Source organism: Schistocerca americana, chromosome 5, assembly GCF_021461395.2.
Source record: "Schistocerca americana isolate TAMUIC-IGC-003095 chromosome 5, iqSchAmer2.1, whole genome shotgun sequence".
Taxonomy (NCBI): Eukaryota; Metazoa; Arthropoda; class Insecta; order Orthoptera; family Acrididae; genus Schistocerca; species Schistocerca americana.
The window spans coordinates 600,577,821-600,595,536 of record NC_060123.1 but is presented as its reverse complement, the minus strand read 5'-3'; the positions used below and the strand labels follow the sequence as shown (position 1 = coordinate 600,595,536).

General features: G+C 43.6%; 1 protein-coding gene across 1 annotated transcript in view; it reads left to right on the top strand.

Annotated features, from left to right (window-relative positions):
* Nucleotides 1-16,590, top strand: part of LOC124616574 — a 113,700-nt gene extending 97,110 nt beyond the window's left edge. Inside the window, exons 7-8 of the mRNA XM_047144894.1 lie at nt 7,317-7,522; nt 14,463-16,590. Of these exons, the coding sequence (XP_047000850.1) occupies nt 7,317-7,522; nt 14,463-15,955 (1,699 nt within the window). The 3' untranslated portion in view covers nt 15,956-16,590. The remainder of the gene's footprint in view (nt 1-7,316; nt 7,523-14,462) is intronic.
* Nucleotides 16,591-17,716: the final 1,126 nt, after the last annotated feature.

The window sequence follows — 17,716 nt, the reverse complement described above, 5'->3', positions numbered from 1 at the left end:
CAAACTTTAAAATGAGTGCACTTGAATTCAAGTAGAGAAACCTCCACCATTGCGATATCTCGCGATTTTCCAGTGACTTGGGTCTTGCTGCTCGTAGTGTAGCCGAGGCGAAGAGCAACGAGTGGAGCGCTTGGGGAAGTCAGATCTGATTAGCTGTCCTCGACTTCTTATTACTGCTTACTGCTTTCAGCTTGTTACAATTTGTTAAGTTCAACCAGCGGTATTTTTCCTGCCTGGTGGCCGCTAACGCCCCAGTTACCTACCCTGAGGGTAAGTGTATGTAACGACAGTGTACGTTTCCTCGCTTGCCGCTGCTGTCCGGTAACGTGTGTACTTTTGACAGTTTTCTTGATTGTAGGCCGGTTGGTGATTTTTTTCTACTCTGGTGCTAGTATTTCCTTTCTCGTTCCGGGCACTGTAAACACTGTATTCTGGGGGTGTAGTGCAGACCGCCGTTCCGGCTTTGGCTTATTGTTCCATCGTTGTACTTGGTTTGTTGACGTCAGGTAGCTTCAGCAAGTTGTCAGTAGTCATTGCTGGACAGCCGCTAGTCTGAGTTACCATCTTGTGAAGAGAATGCAACTCTTGGCTGCCTATCCCATCGCTCGCGAAAGTGTTTGTCCTCAGAGGTCGATTCCTGGAGCACTGTCTGTGACTGGTCCTTGTGTTTTATTATTGTATTATTTATTATAATACCTTGTAATGCCTACATTAAAGGTTGTGATGCCGTCTGCTGTGTTTGTGGCTACTTACCTGTAATATTTTAATATTTTTAAGTTGTAAATTGCACTGAGTTCTTAAACATTCTTAGTTTATTACCATTCTTGGCGTATAAGGCCTTCAGCCGTAATCACAGTGGCTTTTTTTAAAAACATTATCTGTTGTATCTGTATTTTAAGTGTAAGTGTTATCTTACAAGGTTTAGCATCATTTTATTTCATTTGTTTGATGATCAGTTGCTTTTTTTCTTAAATTAACCGTTGGTATTGTATTTGCTGTTTTACGGCAGCTTTATAAATTTTTTAGTATGATTGCCATTCCTTGCGTGTAAGGCCTTCAGCCGTAATTGTGGTTGTTTGCCTTAAAATTTTTAATTTGGTATCGGTATTTTAAGCAGTAAGCGTTAAAACCTTATTTACTGCTATGTGTGGCGTCTGATGCCTTCTACTGTGTTTATGGCCATTTACCTGTACTGTTTTAATATTTGTAAGTTGTAAATTGCAGCGAGTTCTTAAACATTCTTAATTTATTGCCATTCTTGGTGTATAAGGCCTTCAGCCGTGATCACAGTGGCTTGTTTTTAAAACATCGTCTGTTGTATCTGTATTTTATGGTGAGTTGCTAAACTGTAATGCCCTGAAAACACTATTATTTTACACAGTTATTCATTCCTTCATTAATAGCGTGAGGTTTTTTATTTATTGTTGAGTCTGGAATTACTGTTTTGAAATAAATGTGTGTAACTGTAAAAGGCAACCAATATTAACTGATTACGGCCCCGCCCACAATCGTAACCGAATCCTGCCTTCCCCTGACTACCAGGTCTCAACTGTATTATACAGTGCCCTGTGTCATTTCCCTGTAAAACGCTGCATTCTACCACAAGCGACATATTAACAGAGAGAAACAAAGTAACAAGATACCAGTACCACCGGGGGGATAATATACGTAATTAAATGACGTCATAGCATCCTTACATTTTCAATCAACTATGCCAAAAAACCACTGGTTATCCTACAGACCCGATAGTCGTTGTATTAGTTCTCATAGGGCAGTTGCGAGATTTCGATGAGGTGGTCAAAACAAAGCGTATGTGAAAAATGTGCACAATTCACGAAAGCCACGTTTTTACATTCAAAATCCTTTTCGCATTCAAGCAGTCCAATATCAAAAGCCTCACTAATTACATTTTACAATTACGATATGGGTATGTCAATGTCACAATCTGCCTTTAGCCAAGCATATTGCAACACAGGCAGAAAACTGACTATAAATCACAGAGTGAACGTTGATGATGAAAGAACGATCATGTGTCTTCCTTGGGACTTAGCACACTGTTGTCTTACAAAATCAGCAATCCCTTTGAAATAGACTCTATACTCCCGAAAGGAATAAACATCAAGATGTTGGCAATATTTTCACTATAGCATCTTCGGAAAACTTGCATTAGAACGACACGTTCTGTACGACCTGCTCAGGAACCAAGCAGAAATAGGATCTTTTAATTTTTTACGTGTTCGTCAAGGACTGAAGTTCTATAGTCGTTTTTCCATTTTTGCTTCCCTCCACATGAATGCTTCGTCGGTGCGATGTTTCTAATTTCTTTGAAATATTCAGGCCGAAAGTGCCCTGTGTGCCGTGAGAACAGAACTTGTTTTCCAGTCTACCTGTCATTGACAAAGCCATATCATTTTCCTAACTGTGAGTAGAGCTATACGCAAACTGCAACACACTAGCTGTAGTTTTTTCTCCTCTGTGATGCAGTGTTGATAATGAAGATGTTTCATACTGGAACTGACTAGTTACTGTTCCAAATACTTACTTTTTCCACAACTTGCTCAGCCATGAACATGTTCACTTCCTCTACGAACTGTTGTGCCTTATAACTTACATTATAATCGTCTTCTACGTCCTGGATGAAATGCCATATTCAGCCTTAAGATTGTAGACAAGAGAAATCGAAGCATTGAAATTGTCCAACAGACTATTTTAGACGCTTCTAGTGCCCATATTTGCAGATTCCAGTACCGAAATGTAGATCCCTACCATCTTGCTGTATCAGATTGTGATATTACATACTCCTTTTGTAGTTTTTAATTGCGACACTCCGTTTACTTTGAAACGAGCTCCTACTAGTCTTTTTCTGGACACAGAATTAAGTATTAATCTGCAACTGGATTTGCTTTTACTGCACTTATAACGTCTCATTAGTCTGCTATAGGAATTGAAATCACGATGTTAACAGTCTTCATTAAATGTTCTCTGGGACCCAATCATGAATATCTTATACCACATTGGGCCTCGACTGTTTGGGTGGGAATGGTTCGTACTCGCTTTGCCTGGATTGTTCCTGCTGCTCTGGAGATAAACGCCGTCTACCGCTTAATGACTGGACAAAATATCTCACGAAATAAGCATCAAACTAAAAAACTACAGAGAACGAAACTCGTCTAGCTTGAAGGGGGAAACCAGATGGCGCTATGGTTGGCCCGCTTGATGGCGCTGCCATAGGTCAAATGGATATCAACTGCATTTTTTTAAAAATAGGAACCCCCATTTTTATTACAAATGGGTGTAGTAGGTAAAGAAACATGAATGTTTTAGTTGGACCACTTTGTTCGCCTTGTGATAGATGGTACTGTAATAGTCACAAACGTATAAGTACGTGGTATCACGTAACATTCGCCAGTGCGGACGGTATTTGCTTCGTGATACATTACCCGTGTTAAAATGGACCGTTTACCAATTGCGGAAAAGGTCGGTATCGTGTTGATGTATGGCTATTGTGATCAAAATGCCCAACGGGCGTGTGCAATGTATGCTGCTCGGTATCCTGGACGACATCATCCAAGTGTGCGGACCGCTCGCCGGACAACTACATTATTCAAGGAAACAGGAAGTGTTCAGCCACATGTGAAACGTCAACCACGACCTGCAACAAATAATGATGCCCAAGTAGGTGTTTTAGCTGCTGTCGAGACTAATCCACTCATCAGTAGCAGACAAACTGCGTGAGACTCGGGAATGCTACATCAACATCGTTTGCACCAGTAGCATATTTCTATGCACCACGAATTGCATGGCGACGACTTTGAACCTCGTGTATAGTTCTGCAGCTGGGCACGAGATAAATTACGGGATGATGACAGATTTTTTGCACGCGTTCTATTTAGCGACGAAGCGTCATTCACCAACAGCTGTAACGTAAACCGGCATAATATGCACTATTGGGCAACGGAAAACCCACGATGGCTGCGACAAGTGGATCAGCAGCGACCTTGGTGGGTTAATGTATGGTGCGGCATTATGGGAGGAAGGATAATTGGCCCCCTTTTTATCTATGGCAATCTAAATGGTGCAATGTATGCTGATTTCCTATGTAATGTTCTACCGACGTTACTACAAGATGTTTCACTGCATGACAGAACGGCGATGTACTTCCAACATGATGGATGTCCGGCACATAGTTCGCGTGCGGTTGAAGCGGTATTGAATAGCATATTTAATAACAGGTGTATTGGTCGTCGAAGCACCATACCATGGCCCGCACGTTCACAGGATCTGACGTCCCCGGATTTCTTCCTGTGCGGAAAGTTGAAGGATATTTGCTATCGTGATCCACCGACAACGCCTGACAACATGCGTCAGTGCATTGTCATTGCGTGTGCGAACATTACGGAAGGCGAACTACTCGTTGTTGAGACGAATGTCGTTACACGTATTGCCAAATGCATTGAGGTTGACGGACACCATTTTGAGCATTTATTGCATTAATGTAGTATTTGCAGGTAATCACGCTGTAACCTCATGCGTTCTCAGAAATGATAAGTTCAGAAAGGTACATGTGTCACATTGGAACAACCGAAATAAAATGTTCAAACGTACCTACGTTCTGTTATTTTATTTAAAAAGACCTACCTGTTACCAACTGTTCGTCTAAAATTCTGAGCCATATGTTTGTGACTATTACAGCGCTATCTATCACAAAGAGAAAAAAGAGGTCCAACTAAAACATTCATATTTCTTTACGTACTACACGAATATGTAATAAAAAATGGGGGTTCCTATTTAAAAAAAAACGCAGTGGATATCCGTTTGACCTACGGCAGCGCCATCTAGCGGGCCAACCATAGCCCCATCTGGTTTCCCTCTTCAAGCTAGACAAGTTTCGTTCTTTGTAGTTTTTCTTTTGACGGTTATTTCTTGAGATATTTGGCCCAGTCACGATCAATGGAGCCGGCTGAAGTGGCCGTGCGGTTAAAAGCGCTGCAGTCTGGAACCGCAAGACCGCTACGGTCGCAGGTTCGAATCCTGCCTCGGGCATGGATGTTTGTGATGTCCTTAGGTTAGTTAGGTTTAACTAGTTCTAAGTTCTAGGGGACTAATGACCTCAGCAGTTGAGTCCCATAGTGCTCAGAGCCATTTGAACGATCAATGGACCACCCTGTTTCCATCCAGTGTAGCGTCATGTGTTTCTGTGTCATCCCGATTATATTCCTCAGTTATTATGTTATATTATATATCAGTGAACTCTGCTCTCGATCTCGATTTCATTCCCATATTCAGGAACTTGCTACTTCGTCCCTAGTATTCGGCCCACATTCGTAGGATTAACTCTCTTCATAAAATAACGGTACACATTTTACATAGTATCCCGAATGCTAACGCTCCAAGAGGCGTTAGTACGGTAGCTACACCATTCTCACTACTCGAGCGCCTGTTAGTTCAGCTACAACATCCCACCGTCTGATGACGCTAGCAGCCAAGTGCGGAGTTTTGCATGGAAATGAAACAGTCGGGTGCTGTTTTCATGATCGAGTGATAGTCTAAGCACGGTTTAGTGTCACTGCGAGTGGCGTGCTCGCTTCGACTCCACGTGGCTGTGAGCCCACGTTGCTCCAGCGGCGAATTATGAACCCAGCGCCCTTGGGTGGCTGCCACATCTCCTTCCGCACTCTGTGGCATTACCGTTCCTTCAGCGGTTCTCGTTTTACAGCTTGCGGCTCCTTCCATTTAGAATGCTCCTTATAATCTATTTTTAATTTACACTACTGGCCATTAAAATTGCTACACCAAAAAGAAATGCAGATGATAAACGGGTATTCATTGGACAAATATATTATACTAGAACTGACATGTGGTTACATTTTCACGCAATCTGGGTGCATAGATACTGAGAAATCACTACCAAGAACAACCACCTCTGGCCGTAATAACGGCCTTGATACGCCTGGGCATTGAGTCAAACAGAGCTTCGATGGCGTGTACAGGTACAGCTGCCCATGCAGCTTCAACACGATACCACAGTTCATCAAGAGTAGTGGCTGGCGTATTGTGACGAGCCAGTTGCTCAGCTACCATTGACCAGACGTTTACAGTTGGTGAGAGATCTAGAGAATGTAATGGCCAGGGTAGAAGTCGAACATTTTCTGTATCCAGAACGGCCCTTACAGGACCTGCAACAGGCGGTCGTGCATTATACTGCTGAAATGTAGGGTTTCGCAGGGATCGAATGAAGGATAGAGCCACGGGTCGTAACACATCTGAAATGTAACGTGCATTGTTCAAAGTGCCGTCAATGCGAACAAGAGGTGACCGAGACTTGTAACCAATGGCACTCCATACCATCACGCCGGGTGATACGGCAGTATGGAGATGACGGATACACGCTTCCAATGTGCGTTCACCGCGATGTCGCCAAACACGGAAGCGACTGTCATGATGCTGTAAAGAGAACCTGGATTCATCCGTAAAAAAATGACGTTTTGCAATTCGTGCACCCAGGTTCGTCGTTGAGTATACCATCGCAGGCGCTCCTGTCTGTGATGCAGCGTCAAGGGTAACCGCAGCCATGGTCTCCGAGCTAACAGTCCATGCTGCTGCAAACGTCGTCGACCTGTTCGTGGAGATGGTTGTTGTCTTGCAAACGTCCCCATTTGTGGACTCAGGGAACGAGACGTCGTTCCGTTACAGCCATGCGGATAAGATGCCTGTCATCTCGACTGCTAGTGATACAAGGCCGTTGGGATCCAGCACGGCGTTCCGTATTACACTCCTAAACCCATCGATTTCATATTCCCCTAACAGTCACAGGATCTCTACTAACGCGAGCAGCAATGTGGCGATACGATAAAGCGCAATCGCTATAGGCTACAATCCGACCTTTACCATAGTCGGAAACGTGATGGTACGCATTTCTCCTCCTTACACGCGGTGTCACAACAACGTTTCGCCAGGCAACGCCGGTCAACTGCCGTTTGTGTATGAGAAATCGGTTGGAAACTTTCCTCATGTCGGCACGTTGTAGGTGTCGCCATCGGCGCCAACCTTGTGTGAATGCTGTGAAAAGCTAATCATTTGCATGTCACAGCATCTTCTTCCTGTAGGTTAAATTTCGCGTCTGCAGCACATCATCTTTGTGGTGCAGCAAATTTTTATGGCCAGTAGTGAAACTCATTCCATGGTACCTAATATTCTCTATATTGTTCAGAAAGCCACTGGAATTTGGTCCTGGTGGCTGGGACCAGTGGAGGTGACATAAAATAATATTGCAACTGGTACTCTCACTTGTTTCCGAGCTCGTGTTGCTGTTGCAGGTATGCACTGACGTACGATCGATTACTGGACTATCACGACAGGAGAACGACGTTTTGGGAAGATTTTGCAGAGAAATGCGAGAAAGTCATTGGAGGAACGCCGGAGGTGCTGCAGCTGGCTGACGCAGTGCACACGTATCTCGTTTACAAATGGTTTCGGAAAACCCGTGTGTTCTTCGAAACTTGCTATTACTTCGTTGGGAAAGGTAAGTAAAAATCTTCCAATTCTTCATTTCTAAATTCCATGTAAAGGCTTACGAATCTCTTCCGCAAAGCAGTATGCAAATCATGGCATTGAGTATTTCGGCCCATTTTACAAATTTCTCCTTCTAACATTAGGTTAAAAAATATCAGTTGAAAGGCGTATTATTCAGAAATTTTGTAAATTTGTCGTAAGTTCCTGTGGGGCCAAACTGCTGTGGTCTTCGTACCCTAGGCTTACACACTAGTTAGTCTGGCTTAAACTTGTTTACGCTAAGGACAACACACACACACATGTCCCAGGGAGGTCTCGAACCTCCGACGGCTCCCCTGTCGTGCGAGTTGCGGCGAGGTGCCTAAGACCGCGCGGCTACCTCGTGCGGCATTCAGAAAGAGATGTGTGTAGTACGAATCGCTTTATACGATAATAAGAGGTCCGTGATTCTTTAAATATTTATTTGATTCATTTACACTAAACATTTTTTCCCTCTAAATTAATTCTACAAAAAGTGCTTTTGCTGAAAGCACGACATGACCTACAGCTCTTCTCCTGGGCTCGTGACCATATCGGTTGCACCCAAGACGATTGGGAAACCGTGGACTGCTCAGATGAGTCCCGATTTCAGTTGATAGCGTTCGAGTATGCTGCAGACCCCATGAAGCCATGGATCCAAGTTGTAAACAAGGAATTGCGCAAGCCGGTTCTGGCTGCATAAGGGTGAGGGCATTGGAACGGCATTGGAATGGAGTGGGTCCCCGGGTCCAACTGAACCGATCATTGACCGGCAATGTTTACCCAGAAAAAAGCTTCTGGTTTGAAGTATTTTATCACCTTTATTCTCTTTATCGCGTGTATCAAGGGAAAAAAAAATCTTCATACCAGAAGCTTGATCGCTCTCCAGCCGACAATGTCAGGTATTCATTATAGGGAACGGTCATGTTCGGCTATTTGGAGACCATTAGCAGCCATTTCCAGAGATATGTACCACTAACAAGGGGAGGCCATGACGTCTGGAATGCGGTTTTACTGCAACCTTCGTACACTCGTAGTACTCCATTAGGACAACAAAACGTGTAAGCAGTAGTGAGTACTTCTCAAACATTATTGAGAAAATCGCAAGATAATTTCAGTCGTCAAATATATACCTGTGCGTGTCCAATTACACCACGAAGCGTCGGCAGCCGACTGGTGACGGCACGGTAGCTCAGCGTGTTCGATCAGAGGGTTGGCTGCCCTCTGTAATAAAAAATCTGAGTCAACGACAGAACACTGAACTTGAACGGGTGTCATGGGACATCCGCACCGAACAAATGAATCGAACCAAATTAGAACAATAACATAAAAAAATAAAAACTGGTTAGCGTTCAAGCCCCGTAATCGTTGGGTCGCTGGATCGAGTCCCATTCGTCAGTTTTTTTTTTTTTTTTTAATTTTCAACACAGTAATGTAAACTTGTGCTGTTATAGTGCCACAACAAGGGATGCAAGCCCCCTTCATGCAAAACACGACCACACCATAACACCACCGCCTCCGAATTTTACTGTTGGCACTAGACACGCTGGCAGATGCGTTCACCGGACATTCGCCATACCGACACCACGCCCTCGGATCGCCACATCGAGTACCGCGATTCGTCACTCCACACAACGTTTTTCTACTGTTCAATATTCGAATGTTTACACTCCTTACACCGAGCGAGGCGTCGTTTGGCATTTACCGGCGTGATAAGTGGCTTATCAGCAGCAGCTCAACCATGAAATCCAAGTTTTCTCACCTCCCGCCTAAGTGTCACAGTACTTGGAGTGGATCCTGATGCAGTTTGGAATTCCTGTGTGATGGTCTGGATAGATGTCTCCTTATTACACATTACGACCCTCCGCAACTGTCAACAGTCTCTATCAGTCATCAGATGAGTTCGGCCTGTACGCTTTTGTGCTATACGTGTCGTTTTACGTTTCCACTTCCCTGTCACATCGGAAACAGAGGACCTAGGGATGTTTAGGAATGTGGAAATCTCGCTTACAGACGTATGACCCAAGCGACACCCAATCACCTGACCACGTTCGAAGCGTGTGACTTCCGTGGAGCGCCCCATTCTGCTCTCTCACGATGTCTAATGATTACTGAGGTCGCTGATGTCGAGGACCTGACAGTAGGTGGCAGCACAATGCACTTAATATTAAAAACGTATGTTTTGGTGGTGTCCGGATACTGCAAAGCAGGTATGTGGTTGAATGGAAAGACATGATTCCAAACCGCAGACAGCTGCAGAACCAAGACCACATATCTACATCTACATCCATACTCCGCAAGCCACCTGACGGTGTGTGGCGGAGTTACACAGTTATGACAGTTACATGGCCGATGCGATCGTGTTTTTAACATCTGGTGGCTTGTAGACGATTATGCCTCTCTTTCTAAGACACGGTAGTACCATCGCTGATATACGGTCAGTATTGTTTCGTATGGCCAGCATTCAGTTATTGGTAAAGTATTATAGTTAGTAGTGGTAGGGAATGCGTGATGGATTCACCTTAAGCAGCAGGCTTATAAAGTATGTGGGTGTTCCGGCACATGCAACGAAAATGACTATGACCTGTCGTAAGGGAAGGTATGGACTTGACATGGAAAACTGCGATAGCCGTAATGGGAATGAAAGATTTTTACACTACTGATGAAGGAGCAATACAGGAGCCCTGTCGTATGATTAATAGTTTGCTGGATATGGTCTTCCACTAGTGCAGACAACAAAAGTTCGTGCAGATCTGCGTAAAGGACTTGGAGCAGTGGCCTCCAGCTCCAGTGGAGGGATACGGTATATGTAATATGCTCGGTGACATGCAGACGGTATTTGTTTTTCGATACATTGGGAGAGAGACATGCTAATGTCTTATAAGAGATTCTATTACAAGGAGTGCTATAACTGTTTAAAGTTAGGCTGCAGATCGTTCTCTCAAAAGTACACTGATTTTGCTCACAAAAATTACAGGAATCGGCTGTCTCTGTTCTAGTGGACTCTTATCTGTTTTTTTATTATTATCGTCACAATTGTGTGTTTAAAAAATAGGTGTAATTTCATACTTCATAACCTCTAATTATAATGTAGACACTACTTGAATTATAGTTCATTATGGAGTCTAGAAATGATAGTGTTTTTTTCTGACATAGATCAAATTGTTTACAAAACTAGAACCTAAGAATCTGCTGCTGTATTACACAAACTTTACAGACATGTCGGTGGCGGTGAGTTATGCATCAAAAATTTCAAATGTAAGCATGCACATGGTAATTGATTTCGATGTAACGGAAGAGGTGCGTAGTAGAATCTTATAGAAGGTTTCGTTAAAGACAGACTCTGACGATTTGTTTCGTAAACGCTTGTATGAAAGAGCATCGCAGTGGTAAAACGACTCCTGCCGTAGTGCACAAAACAGCTACGTCATCCTTAATTACAGCTTGTTGTTGTCGAATGTAAAATGAGTGTGCTTTCTTTCCGATATGTGAGCTAATGGCCTGAAAGATCTATTCTTCAGTGTTATTTCGCGTGTCTGAAATGTTTGTAATACACATGTGATCGTCTGTGATTGGTGTCAGTGCACTAGGCTGGACATCGCAAAATAATCAGATGCAAATGTATCCTGCAAATTGAACATAAAAAGTATACCAATTCTGCTCATAAAACTAAAAGAAAATGGATTGTATCTATTTTCGTGGAAAGAGGACATTTATTATTGTCGCGATTCTGTTTTCCTTTCTTAATAGCTGCTTTGTTATAGAAGTAATGTAGACATTAAATGCAAATGTTACAGTCCACTGCTCGGAACAACGTGGTTACCAAGTTCCCTAAGAGGTCATGGCTGTCCCTTTAGACAAGCAACCCACAGTCGGAATAGCCCTGATTTATATAGTTTTGTTTTGAGGCATGCTGACTGCCCAGCAGCGTTCGCGATGGGACGCATTGTGCTGAAGACACTGCAGTGCGAGGCTGTGGTCGCTTTAGCCGCAAGACTTCCTGTGTCCCACCATCCGGCTTCGAAAAAGCCATCTGGAGCGTTCTCCAGAGAGGCAGGGTGGTGCTGCAAACTTTCCGTTTTCTACTGGGTAAGGCCATCGCGTCAAGGCATGTTGCAGACTTCGGAAGATGGCGGAGGGCCTGGTGAGGCCAGTGGCTACAGAGGGCCGGCAGTGAGGCTGCAGAAAAACGGCAAAGGGCGGGAGGCTTTGTGAGACAGCGGCCAGCTCATGCTGCAAGGCATTCAGCGGAGTGGCTGGCCATTTGAAAAATCCTGTTTACACCCTGTTGGTGGTGGGAGGAGGGGAGGAGGGAGGGTGAAGTGAGGGAGGGAGGGAGATGAGAGAACAAGAGCCTTGATTTTCTGCAGTTTTTGATTGTACACCGAGGAGAACACACGTTCAACTACCACCTCTGCTGCAGCCTTTTAGGGTGACGATTTTCCCCAGTACACGCGTCGCATTGTGGCCCATTCATTATGAGAGCTGGTTTTTCACGAAAATTTCGAAGTGTAATTACAACTGTGATGCATTTTTTCCATCAGTTATGGTAGCATGTATTGGCTTCGGTTACCTGGGCCACAGGGTGGTTTTTGAGCAGCGTCAAACAACGATAGAGACTGTACGTTTACAGGTAATACACTCTGTCCAACACCAGGATACTCTCAGTTGAACATATCTCCAGCCAGAAAGAGCACAGATAGTTCCTTACAGCCCTGCCTTTTTTCTGCCAGCCTATAGGTGAAGGATAGAGTTTGAATGTGTCTCTCACTGGTTTCTAGTGGTATTGCGAAGTCTTTTCCCAGCAGGAACAGCAGTTGTACGATATCGTCAGTTTTTGAAATGTATCGCGATTTTACGCCATCCTTGTGTAGTGTTACACGTACAGTTTTTGTTCAAATGGCTCTGATCACTATGGGACTTAACATCTGAGGTCATCAGTCCACCATAACTCAGAACTACTTAAACCTAACTAACCTAAGGACATCACACACATCGATGCCTGAGGCAGGATTCGAACCTGCGACCGTAGCGGTCGCGCGGTTCCAGACTGAAGCGCCTAGAACCGCTCGGCCACACCAGCCGGCTATAGTTTTTGTAATTAGGCCCAGTATTTATGATTAATTACATAATTAGGACCTATCTTTAATTCATTTTCCGAACCAGAATAAATAAATTACACTAACCTAACTTTCCTCTCCTGCATCTGGGCAGTTTTCATGTGTTGTGAGGGTGCACTTGGGCTTTCCTTCCAAGAGGACCAGGGTTTGAGTCCCTAAAAGGATACCCCCAATCTTAATTTCCCGCCAATTCTCTGGTGGGTGGTGGGGTGGGATGTCAGCAGAACGGTGGCACAAAGAAATTCCCACCGAAATTCGAAATTGACGCCAAATTCGAAATTCCCACCAACATTCGTAATTCACACCATTAGGGCGTATGGGGGAGTGTGTTGGGAGCCACAGGCAGGCTGAGAAAAATACTTTACGTCATTTGGGGGTGTTGTGAGAGTTGGCAGGGTCAGGGTGGATTAAATGATCAATTTAATTAATTTGCATTTCAATTTGATGTCAAAAGTGTCCTGATGCCGTGATGTCGGTACTACTGATGGAAGCCTTACAATTCTTTAGCGATTTTACATAGGAACAGATTTTTCTCGGGTTCTCTGATTGATATATTGATAAGATTTTATCACAGCTGCGCGAATCTCTACTAACCTCTAACTAACTATTTTTCAAACCACTGTAGCACCATTTCAGGGTTGTGAATGGGCCAATTATCCTGCTATAAGATGTCATTGCGTTGAGGAATACATCGAGCATGAAGGGATGCTGATAGTCCGAAATAACTTTGACGTAGTTCATGACTGTCGTTGCCTTTGATTGATTACTTCCACAGAATTCGCGGAAGCTCTGGTGAATGTCCCCAGTAGTATAATTCTTCTCGCAGTATATGTTTCGAGTACTCATTCGCCTGAATTACTGCGCACCTACACACGAATGTCGTCCTCGTGTGATAAAAACGTGATTCGTTCAATCAGGCGACAGGAATCTATTGATTCGTGGTCCAATCTCGATGACCCTGTACACTCTCGATGGCAAGTGGTCTTGTCGGTGGATAAAAATCGGTATGTGCATGGGTCGACCGTTGGTGTCCCCATATTTAACAACGTGTGCTGGACAGTCGATTGTGGACGCTTGTGCCACCAGCTGCCTTGTACTCTGTATTTAGATGTGCCCCAAATCACCACCTATCCTGCTTTACAGGGTGTAGGCAATTTGATACTGCAGACTGACAAAATTCCATTTAATGGAACATGACGAAATAAGCACTAGTTTTCTCCAAACTAGTCGGTTTCAAACAGTTAGACGTAAAACTAACCCCTTCATGGAGCTGTATAATTCTGAACATTACTTAACTTTAATTACATCGATAATTAGGTAGCGTTTTTATTCTTCAGATAAGCTTTTATTACATTTCAATTCATTTTTCATCCACTTTCATATGTCCGTAATGGTGTCAATATATTCCTTCATGAAATATTAACTCCGGAATATTCAGTGGAATACTCCTGCTATTATCTGAATGATTGATAATTTTTATTATGTTTTCAGGCTAATTTTATCTGGAACACAAACTGACGAACCAATACCGCACTTCTTTTAAATTGGTATCATTATCTCTTAACTCGAAATTATCCTCTATGTTGAACGACTTTTTTTCATGTAGGCATTGTTTTATAGTAACAAAGCAATAATCTCTTGGTATGTTTTCATGCAATTAAACGGCCAGTTAAAACGATCACATTGCAGTTCAGGAGTAAAGGTGATGGGGAAGATATCCAGTATTCGAGAACTTGGATCTTTTCGGTTCCTTTAAATTGATTTGTTGTTCTGACCATTTTCTACACATCACGCACATTGTGTTTGTTACAGATCATGAGTGGCAACTGGAAGACCTAAGTGACAGCCGCATGTCGGTAGATAGCAGCTGCGTCCAGTTCATGGTGGACCTGCTGGACCGTCCTGTATGTCCTCTGGAAGACACTTCAGAGCAAACTCTTCGGAAACGGGAGGCGTGCCACCTACAGCTAGGCAGAGATCTTATGTATGGATTGTCTTACATCCCGGTAACCAGTTACTTGGCGTATACGCAGAGGGTAAACATCAACATCTGTTTGCTCTCCTGGATGGTCATCAGTTCGAAGAGTGTGTGTGAGGACGTTCCCCACAGGATGATAAAATCTGTGAGAGAAGCTCTCTGCATCTTTCCACATTCTGAAGGCAAGTCGTGTGCAGCAAACAAATCCCTAGACATCGTCTGTTCTGTCTCCAGAGCTGTTTTCTCCTTCAAGTGTAAGAAATTCTTTAGTCAAACTGTTCACTCCACCTGCACGCTTCAGTACTCGTACGAATGGAACAGGATGGAACCGACGTTGGATGTTTCCTCAGGATTTTTACATCAATACTATTCCGAGAGGAAAGTTACGCTGATGGAAGTCTTAAGCATCCCTACAATGAAGTACAGAAATTTTAAGATTGAACATCTCCAGTCTTTGGAAGTTTCACTGATCTCCGTAAATATTTTTTTCAGATGTGTGACTGCCGGTGTGTACTTATACTTGCCAAAGTTGCGCAATCTGCCTGGCAAATTACTACTCTGTTTCCAGTTCACGGGAATAATGCAGATCTTGTGTTCGGAAGTCGCGTACCGCATGTTTGGCGTTCCAGACCTGGCGACCACTGTCCAGCTGGACAGCTCGCTCACACTGCTCAGCTGCATCTGGCTGAACACGTTCTGCTACCTGGTGTTCACCGGCGTTCGCCACCTCAGGCTGCCGGACGATCTCGACGCTTGTGAAGCCAGTCGCCTCTTCCGCATCTACGTGACGTACGCGCTGTCCCTCTGGACTGTGGTCTCATCCACCTTCGTCTCTCTCGAACGCGTGAGCGAACAGTACTTGTTCCACAGCCGGGCGCTACTGCTGACTGCCATCTCATTGTCAGTGGCTTGCAACTTGCTGCTATTCCTCATCGTAGCTTACACGTGCTTTCGTACGCGGCAGTCCATGACGAAGTTGAGTGTTACCACCAGCAAATTCGGCACGAGGAAGCAGATGCTTCTGCTGTCGGTGAAGACTTTCCTCCTGAGCGGACTGGGAATTGTGGCCCGCGTGGGTTTCCACCAGGCAGAAGGGGTGGCCCGTTACGTCTATTGTGTGCACCTGGCCACCATGCTGCAGGGTCCCGCCATCTTCGTGCTCTTCGTCTGCAACGGATCCGCGCTGCCCCAGCTCAGGCACCGCCTTCAGCGATGGTGGAGCCCTGACGTCATCATACCAGGGGAGGATCTGTGCTCTTCGGCGCGCAGAAATGTGGGAAAGCTCAGATTGAAGGTGGAACAGAACGTTTTGGAAACAGCAGTGTGACTCACAACGGTTTTATTTTTCACGATAAAGGATGACAGCCAAAACAGTTGCAGGATAAAAATTTATTAAAATTCTTAACCAAGGTTTCGGTATATATAAATATACCTTCATGAGAAGTAAAAAATCCTGAACAGGAAGACACTTTCATGAGCAAAACCTTAGCATCGCAAATGAGAAACACTAAAGCTTAAGTAACAGTGAAATTACCAAAGTAATACAGGCACTAAATCTTTTAGTTACTTACTAAAATTACATCATGCAATGGAGATTAGTAAAACAATTGTGCCAAAGGCGTCGTCAATAATTAAGACTTCTCCATTTGTACAACATGACTATAAGCACAGGGTCAATGCGAACAGTTTAGCACCAGTATTTCGCCTGTGCACTATCAAGACAAGAGTGTTTTTGTGTGTTCAGTGTAGTTGAACCCTAAAGGGAGCTCGTTTACTGTGTACAGGCCGGTCACACTTGGTCCACCATAATGCGTACTGTTCTGCTGTGATTTTTGTTTACTACATTACCTGGAAGTCAAACAAAGGGGTTCTATGCAATGAGGACAGAAGTCAAAAACGCACATTTAATTTAAATGAAGCACAATACAATAAAATGATGTATCACCACGAAAGACTACTGTATAACTATGCAATTTTAATAATAAAATAATCCGAAACATTAATTTTCAGAGTTTATGTGATGATACTCTTCGTTTGAATAGGAGGCATTGCTGAACGCAAAGTCATACACTATGAAACATCCCCTTAGAAAAATTTATGAATTACTGTGCTGGTAAACTTATTACGTTATTTGATTTTCAAACAGCTCAGCAAAACTGAACGTACTCAGACATTTCTTTCCTCACTTATTCTGATCATCACTAAACTGACTCACAATATTTTTAGCGCAACGCAATCTGACTTTCAATAATTCCTACAAAGGAATGACCGTCACTAACAATAACCTATACCTCACAAAAATTTTCGTTACTCGAACTACTGCAATACAGCGAGCGCCAATACTGCCAGCTAAATAAAAGATTCTAAGTACTGAAGGCACTAACTACTGATAGGCATAGTTAGCAAATGAAAGATTTTGATCGAGAACAAACAATGCATTTACCTTAATAGTGCTCAAAAGTCGTAATATATATATCAGTTGCTGACATCCTGTCTTACAAAATTCGTTTTTCTGACGGAAACACGTCCAGATTGTCCGCTCTCAAAACTCTGAAATCTCTCTTCCCACATCCACCACTGCTGGCGGCTCACCTCCAACTGCGCACCGCTACGCGCTGTTCACATCCAACTGCCGCTGCCCAACACTACAATAGCAAATATTCCAACAATGCAAATCAGCCATAGACTGCAAACAGCACAGTCAGTGATTTTCATACTGAGCGCAACGTGCCCTACTTACAACACCGCATCTCATCATTTACATAAAATTTAAAATGCTCCAGCAGGTTGTTAAATTGATGTATTCACGTTCTTTTCTTTGTCAATGTTAACGGATCGATAACCTTGGAGAGGCTGGCTTGGGTTCCAGTGTTACATTCATGGTTTTCATTATTTCTCTGATAAGAGAGAAATGTTGCTGATGATAAAGGATGTACACGATGATTCAGCCGGCCGGACCTCTGGGTTTTATTCAACCCACGACGCATTTAAATACCACACGCAAGATTTTTATGATCTCTCGCTCGCTATGCGCCAACTGTTAACCCTACAGAATCTGAACAGCACGCATTAGTAGGGAATTCAACAT